The 7,305-nt window shown below is 61.7% G+C and overlaps 1 protein-coding gene across 4 annotated transcripts in view; it reads right to left on the bottom strand.

The window, feature by feature from the left end:
- Positions 1-1,244: 1,244 nt before the first annotated feature.
- Positions 1,245-7,305, bottom strand: part of SEMA6B (semaphorin 6B) — a 28,910-nt gene continuing 22,849 nt past the window's right edge. For all 4 annotated transcript variants that reach the window (XM_065918006.1, XM_065918004.1, XM_065918002.1 and 1 more), the window contains 8 exons: positions 6,864-7,081; positions 5,940-6,071; positions 5,254-5,403; positions 4,707-4,889; positions 4,472-4,618; positions 3,705-3,782; positions 3,514-3,572; positions 1,245-3,138 (listed from right to left, as the gene is read on the bottom strand). In XM_065918006.1, coding sequence (XP_065774078.1) covers positions 2,228-3,138; positions 3,514-3,572; positions 3,705-3,782; positions 4,472-4,618; positions 4,707-4,889; positions 5,254-5,403; positions 5,940-6,071; positions 6,864-7,081 — 1,878 coding nt within the window. In that variant the 3' untranslated portion in view covers positions 1,245-2,227. The remainder of the gene's footprint in view (positions 3,139-3,513; positions 3,573-3,704; positions 3,783-4,471; positions 4,619-4,706; positions 4,890-5,253; positions 5,404-5,939; positions 6,072-6,863; positions 7,082-7,305) is intronic.

Raw genomic sequence — 7,305 nt, 5'->3', positions numbered from 1 at the left:
AAATTCCAAAGGCTGGAGGGAGGGGGGAGTGGGGAGGGAGGGTTTAATGGGGACAGAGTTTCAATTTGGGAAGATGGATAAATCCTGGAGATGGATGGTTGACTGAACAACAATGTGAATGTGCTAATGCCACTGAACAGAACACTTAAAAATGGTTCAAGTGGCAAATTTGATTGTATATGTTATTTACTACAGTTTAAAAAAATTTAGGGACTTCCTTGGTCCAGTGGTTAAGACCCCTTCTTCCAATGCCGGGTGCATGGATTCAATCTCTGGTTAGGGAACTGAGATCCCACATGCTTCCTGTGCAGCCTAATAATAATAATAATAAAATTTTTTAAAGGGAGCTAACATTAAAAAATGATTGCACTCTTCACTAGCAAGGCCCTGCCTGCCTGAGGGCCTGTGCTCCTCACCCTTCTTACCTCCAGCTGCTCCCCTTTTATCCAGGCTGCTGCACCCACGCGAATTGCTTCCACCCTCTTCCAAGCTTGTTCCTACCACAGGGCCTTTGCACTGGCTGTTCCCTCTGCCAGGAACATTCTCTCTGCACATCTTCTCATAGGTGCTCCTTCTAGCCCATCACATCTCAGATCCTCCAGAAGCCACCCCCCGCCCCAGCACATTATCTGATTTTTCCTTCATTACCTACAACCGTGGTCAGTGACTAAGTCATATCTGACTCTTTGTGATTCCATGGACTGTAACCTGCCAGGCTCCTCTGTCCATGGGGTTCTCCAGGCAAGAATATTTGAGTGGGTTGTCATGCCCTCCTCCAGGGAATCTTCCCCACCCAGGGACTGAACCCGCGTCTCTTGCATTACAGGTGGATTCTTTACCCGTTAAGACACTTGGGAAGCCCCTTCCTTCATTACACCTATCACTAATTTAAATCAAGTCCTAATTCGTGTGTGTGTGTGTGTGTGTGTGTGTGTGTGTGTGTGTGGTCGGAGTTCCCCCCTGTGAACTCCGTGAGGACAGGGGTCTTGGTTTCCACAGTGTCCAGCACACAGTAGAGGCACAATAAATATTTGCTGAAGGACTAGTCAGAGACTGGTGCCTGTACAGATGGAGACGGGGACCCCCGCAAACTCTCTACATTCCCATACCCACCTCCCCAGAATTCTGTCTGTGGCTGTGACTCAGCCAAGAGTCTTAGGATGCTCCCTTCCGGTCCCAGGCCCCGCCCCTATCCAAGCCCCGCCCCCAGGAGACAGAGCAGACCCAGAGCCTTGGGGGCCGGTGGTTGTAAACAGTTTTATTCATGGGGGGCAGGTGGGGGAGGCAAACTCCAGAGAGGGTCCAGGACTCAGCTGGCCACTCAGCTGGCATGCATGGTCAGCTGGAGGTCAAGGGGGAGGTCACAGAGGACGGGTGGCATGGGAGCCTCTGACCACCCTGGGGCCGTATTTACAGGGGGGCCCGCCCGCCTTAGCCGTCCCCCAGACCGCCCGAGCCCTTAGACAGCTGCCAATGTGACATCTGGACAGGCCTCCCGAGCCCCCGCCTAAAACCCCTGCCGCATCTCCCCTCGAACTCCTAACCGGCACCTCGGAGGCCCCCGGCCCTCTGGAAGCCCCGGCGTCGGCTCAGCCAACGCCCAGGCCGCTGGGACCTCCGCGCTCACACACAGACACGCACACTGCGCGTGGCCGTCACCACACACACGCAGCAGCAGCCTGCAGGCACACACACACGCCTCCCTCCCCTGCCTGGCCCCTTGCACACGGACACGGCATGCACACACACACACACACCCACACACGCCAGGGGCCGGGTGGAGGAGGGGGCCGTTGTGTGGCTGGGAGGGTGGGTGGAGCCTGGGTCTGCAGGTGCGCTCCCCGCCCCATTCCCACCGCCTCCAGGCGCCACCCCCCGCCCCCCGGCCGCCACCCCGAGAACGGAGTTGTGCAATTGGTTTAGAAAACTGCAAAAGAAACGCAAATTGGAAAACAAACCAAAATCCACGCGCAGAAGGTCAACCTCAAATCCATAGCACATTCCGCCCGCCCCGTCTGCCCGCCACAGACCGCCTCAGTGTCCTGCGGCTCTGGGGGCGCGTCGGGGACAGTGGGAGGCCGAGCCCCTTGTGCTTCCCTGCGGCGGAGGGGAGCCCCCCGCCCCCCCGCGCGGCTGGACTGGGGGTCTGAGCACCCACTTGGGAGCTGGCCCCGGGCTCTCGCTCCTGGTTCCCGTGGCTGGCACCGCCGAGGCGCGGGGCCGCGGCCTAGGGCACGGGGGGCGCAGTCCTGTCGGGGCCCCCGTAGGAGAGCAGGTGGGCCAAGTCCGTGACCGGCCGGGCGTGGCGGCCGCGGGGCCGGGCCTCGCCGCTGTTGATCGTGTGCGTGCGGCGCAGCGCGGCTGCCGGCGGGGCGTGCGCGCCTGGTCTCCGGAGACTGCCCGTGGGCGGCGGGCTCCAGGGCCGCGGGAAGCCATCGGCGGACGAACTGGGGTCCGAGGGGCCCGTGGGCGCCGACACCACCCGCCGGCGGTCCGGGCTGGCGTGGGGGGTAAGCGGGAAGTCGCCGTGGGAGGCGCGGCCCGGGCGCGCGGTGAAGAGGCGCGCGTCGGGGGCCGCCGGCTCGCCCGGCGCGGGGGGCGGCTCAGGGGCGCGGCCGGGGGCCAGCAGCAGGAGCGAGGACGAGGCGGAGGCCGTGAGCAGCGCGGGGCCGTGTTCCCAGGCGCGGGGGCCCAGGGGGTGCGGGTGCGGGGTGGGCAAGCGCTTCTGGGGCAGCGGCGTCTGCTCGGGCGTGGGCAGCAGCCCCGAGTCCAGGTCGTGGGGGCCGCCCTGCAGCAGCGTGGCCTTGGTCCAGCCGTTCTGCATCAGGGGCGCCAGCAGAGCCTCCGGGGGACCCCCGGGCCCGCCGCCGCCGCCGCCGGCCCGGCCTCCGGGGCCGCCCGCCCGGCGCTCGCCCAGGCGGCTGACGCTCAGCACGGCCTCGCCGCCCCCGTGTGCTAGGATGGCCTCCTTGTCCTTGCGGCGGGCCAGTTCGCGCCGCTCGCGGAGCCCCACGTACCACCCCACGCTGAAGCCGGACACCACGGCTCCCACCACGAAGGCCGCCACCGATGACGTTACCAGCAGGTTCACCGACACCAGCCCAGCGCGCTCCTCCGAAAGGCTGGCGCGCAGGAGTCCTGGCAGGGAGGGCAGCGTGAGAGGGGCTGGCCGGGGAGGGTCCCCTGAGTACCTCCCGCGACCTCCAGCCGGTCTGTCCACCTCTCTGCTCAGGGGCGTCTCTCTGACCCTTTCAAAGCCCATTTGCCCATCCGTCTGTCCCCTGGCATCTTTCTTCCTAAAATCTGTCTGTCCATCAGCCTGTCTCTTGGCCTCTCTCTGCCCTCCCTCCCGCCCCGGTTTGTCTGTCCTTTTCCCACTACCCTACCTGGAACTGGCGCCCCCATCCTTCCCAAGCCTTGAGAGACGTCAATGTATCCCACCCATTCAGGTGTGAGAACCCTGGAGGACCAGGACTTGAGAGTCCCCAGGCCTCCTCCCCTCTCCCCTCTTACCTGTGCAGTCCCCTAAGCCTGAAGTGCTGGCCCCGGACACGTCCTGCTCAAAGGTGGCTCTGATGGGGGGTGGGGGGGGTGGGCAGAGAGGCACGGTCAGGGGAAACCCCTGGCACAGAGCTATGGTTGGTGCGAGTGGGGGAATCCTGATCATCAGGTCACCCTCCCCCCACCTCCCACTTCCCCAGTACCTGGTGCCAGGGCTCAGGAAGACGCAGGAGCCATCTGGGGCCCACCCGCAGTAGGGGTCCTGACTGCCAATGCAGTTCCTAGGGCAGACAAGGGACCCGGCAGGCAGATCAACCAGGGTTTCTGCAGAGGCACCTCTTACTGTCAGCTCTGGGAGTTCCCAAGACACGTCTTAGCAGTGGGACTATCCCTTCCCCATTTTACAGATGAGAGAACTGAGGCTCAGGAATGTTTACTTTTGTCCAAGGGACAGCCGGGATTGGAGCCCAGGTTTTGGATCTGTGCTATGGCATCACTACTACCATGATGGCAGGCACCGGGCCAGGGTGCTCCACGCAGAGAGCTCACTCTGAGTCCATGAGTGTGCCAGTATTTTGCAAACATCTGTTCCCTGGTCCCCAGCTTCTGCTTCTCTTAGAAATGTCTGTCAGATCCCATCCTGCTCTGCCCACAGATCTCTGGGGCTCCCACCTCACTCTGGGTGTGGGGGAAGGAACCCAAGTCCTCCTGAAGCTCACAGACCCTGCCCAACCTGCCCCGTCTTCTCCCTCCCCCTCACTCACTCTGCTTCAGCCACAGAGGCCATCTCACTGTTCCACCAATACACCCAGTATTTCTGCCCCAGGACCTTTGCACATGCTCTGCCCTCTGTCCATGGTTCAGAGAGTCAGAATGTAGCCTGCATTTGAACTTGACTCTCCCCCTCTTTCCATGCTCACCTCCCTTCACTTCCCCTGCCCACAGCTGGCCAGGGGTGGGGGGCACTCACTTCATGCATCCTGAGTATTGCTGGCAGCGCGCCACAGGCACTCGGACCACACAGCGGGGGAAGGCCGCCAGCAGGCCGCCCGAGGCCGCATCCAGCTCCAGGCTCAGCAGCCGCTGCCCCGTCTCACCACCCTCAGACTGTCCACACCTAGGGGTGAGCAGACTGGTAAGACTGAAGGGGAACGCCCTGTCTCCCTGCCCATTGGCCCTGGCTCTTGGCCTCTGCCAGGCCTCACCTGTCAGGCCGGTAGGTCTCAAATTCCTCCAGGAAGACACTGGGCCCCGTGGTACCAGAGGCACTGGCGTTGGGCCAGACAAGGAACTTGAGGACTGTGCCTGCCTCGGACCCCAGGAAGACAACGGTCTGGTTGCCCCAGGGGCCGGCGCTCACGTCCACGGCCACTCGTGTCAGCTGGTGCCTGGGGCCAGGGTGGAGCAGAGTCAGGCTGCTGCCCAGCCGCTGTGATCCCTTGCGTGCACTCAGAGACACCACCCATGCTGGGCAAGGTGGGCATGGGCGTGGCTCCAAGGGTGCACATCACAGAGAGAAACAGACCCCCAAAGCCAGCTCCTCCCTGGGCCCTCCTGTCTCCATCTCCCCGTCTCCCTCCATCTCTGTCAGTGGTCTCTGCCTCCCTCTCTGTGTCTCCCTCCATCTCTGTCTTCCGCTCGTGTCATGTCAGAAGTTGGTCCTATGCTCCCTTCTCACCCACCACCCTGGCCTGGGCTCTTGTCCCCACCCAGGCCTGGCCACCAGGACCCTAGCCAAGTGTAGGAACTGACCGCATCAGAGTCCGAACGATCCAGGGTACGTGGCCCAGGGAGGGCACAGCCTCGTCCATCAGAGGGTGCGTCTTGACGAAGTTGAGGATCTCGTCTGGGAAGGCGCTCGAGGCATTGTACTGCATGCCAGGAGCTGCGCAGCACCCGGGCCTGGGTAGGGGAGAGGGGGTGGTCAGGGCAGACCTGGAGGCCCCCACTCAGGGGCTCTGATTCACTAGGGTGCCCCTGCTCCAAGGGCCTCGGTTCTCCCCACCTGCACGATGGCTACAGCTGACCTCTGTGCTGTGCAGTGCTTAGTTGCTCAGTCGTGTCCGACTCTTTGCGACCCCATAGACTTTAGCCCGCCAAGCTCCTCTGCCCATGGGGATTCTCCAGGAAGGAATACTGGAGTGGGTTGCCATGCCCTCTTCCAGGGGATCTTCCCAACCAGGGATCAAACCCAGGTCTCCTGCATTGCAGGTGGATTCTTTACCGTCTGAGCCACCAGGGAAGCCCAAGAATACTGGAGTGGGTAGCCTATCCTATCTTCAGGGGATCTTCCCGACCCAGGAATTGAACCTGCATTGGAGGCAGATTCTTTACCAGCTGAGCTACCAGGGAAGCCCACGGCTGACCTCGGCAACAGCTAAACAAGTGCCTGGGAGTCCCAGCCCTCAGTTCAGGGTCAGGATGGAGGGCCCTCTCACCGGGGCCGTGGCACCTGATCCTCTGGCACGGGTGTCCAGATGGACTCAGGGGACTTCTGCTCACGGAAGCGGCCCTCAAACACGGCAGCCACCTGTGTCATGTCAAAGGCGCAGACAGCCGAGCCGGGGATGCTGTAGGTGGAGGCAGATAAAAGGAAGCGGTGAGCCTGACAGGGTGGGGAACTGTCCTGGGCAAGCGTGTGGAGGAGTGTTTGTCCTCTGGAGCAGTCAGACCTTCACTTCCCTGGGCTACAGTTGCTGCCCACCCGTCCAATCCAGTCATTCCACCATCTGAGCAGTTCTCACACTGGATCACAGCTCAGTTCCTCCATGGCCACTCATATCCAGGTGCCCCTGTCACTTGCCTGGATGCCCAGTTTCCCAGATGCCACTCTTGCTCCCTTTCAACCCACTCCCAAGAGAGTTTTCCAGAAATGCAAGTCTGACTTGTTCCTCTTCTGCTCCTTACCCTCCCATGGCCCCTAGTGCCCTCAGGACAAAATTCAGGCTCCTCCCCACAGCCTGCCACCTCCCTGCTTTGTATCCTCCACTTTCCTTCTGGTTCCCACCACTCTAGCCACACAGGCCTCCTCCCTATGGTTTAAACATCTCCAGCTCATTGGAGCCTCAGGGCCTTTGCACATGCTGTTCCTTTAATTTGGAATTCTCTTCCCTTTCTCTCCATCTCATACCCATTGATGCCTCTTCTAGGACACCCTCCCTGACCCTTCCTTCAAAGGCAGAAAATAAAGACGTGCCTGCATCTGCCCAGTTTTGGCCAGAGGGCCTTGGAGAGTCAGTGTCTGGCTTGGTGCCCGCCTGGCCTGGGACAGAGGTCTCCTGGGAGCCCTGTTTTACCCAGCACAGGACCCCTGGGAATATGTGGTGAGTGATCGTGAAAACTCTCCACCTGCACCCACTGACCTGTTGCTGGGAGTGGAGAAAACAGCAAGGACCACGGGCCGGCCCCCCAGGCTGACCACGCCCGTGACAGCCCGCAGCACGTTGAAGTAGAAGTGAGAGTCCCCGGGCACAGAGCAGTTGAGCCGCGCCTTCAGGAATGATGTCCACTGCTTCTCCAGCACGCGAGGGGAGCCGCCCACGTCATTCTTGCAGACGCGGGCCACACGGGACACCACCACCTGCAACATCAGCGGGCAGACGGGCCTGAACCCCATGTTCCGCCAGGCCCACCTGCAGGTTGCAATGCCCACTGCCCAGGACGGGATGGAGGAGGCTAGTCCTGGCTGGCTGTGAGTCCCTGGCCAGTCACCCTAGCCCCCTGGGCACCAGATTCCCCGGCGGAAATGTGGGGATGGTGAGGCTCACAGCCACCAAGACAACTGTAATCATCATTGCCTCCACT

The sequence above is a fragment of the Muntiacus reevesi genome, chromosome 1, assembly GCF_963930625.1.
Source record: "Muntiacus reevesi chromosome 1, mMunRee1.1, whole genome shotgun sequence".
NCBI classification, from domain to species: Eukaryota; Metazoa; Chordata; class Mammalia; order Artiodactyla; family Cervidae; genus Muntiacus; species Muntiacus reevesi.
Note: the sequence above shows the minus strand (reverse complement) of the source record. Positions and strands in the feature narration are given on the sequence as shown.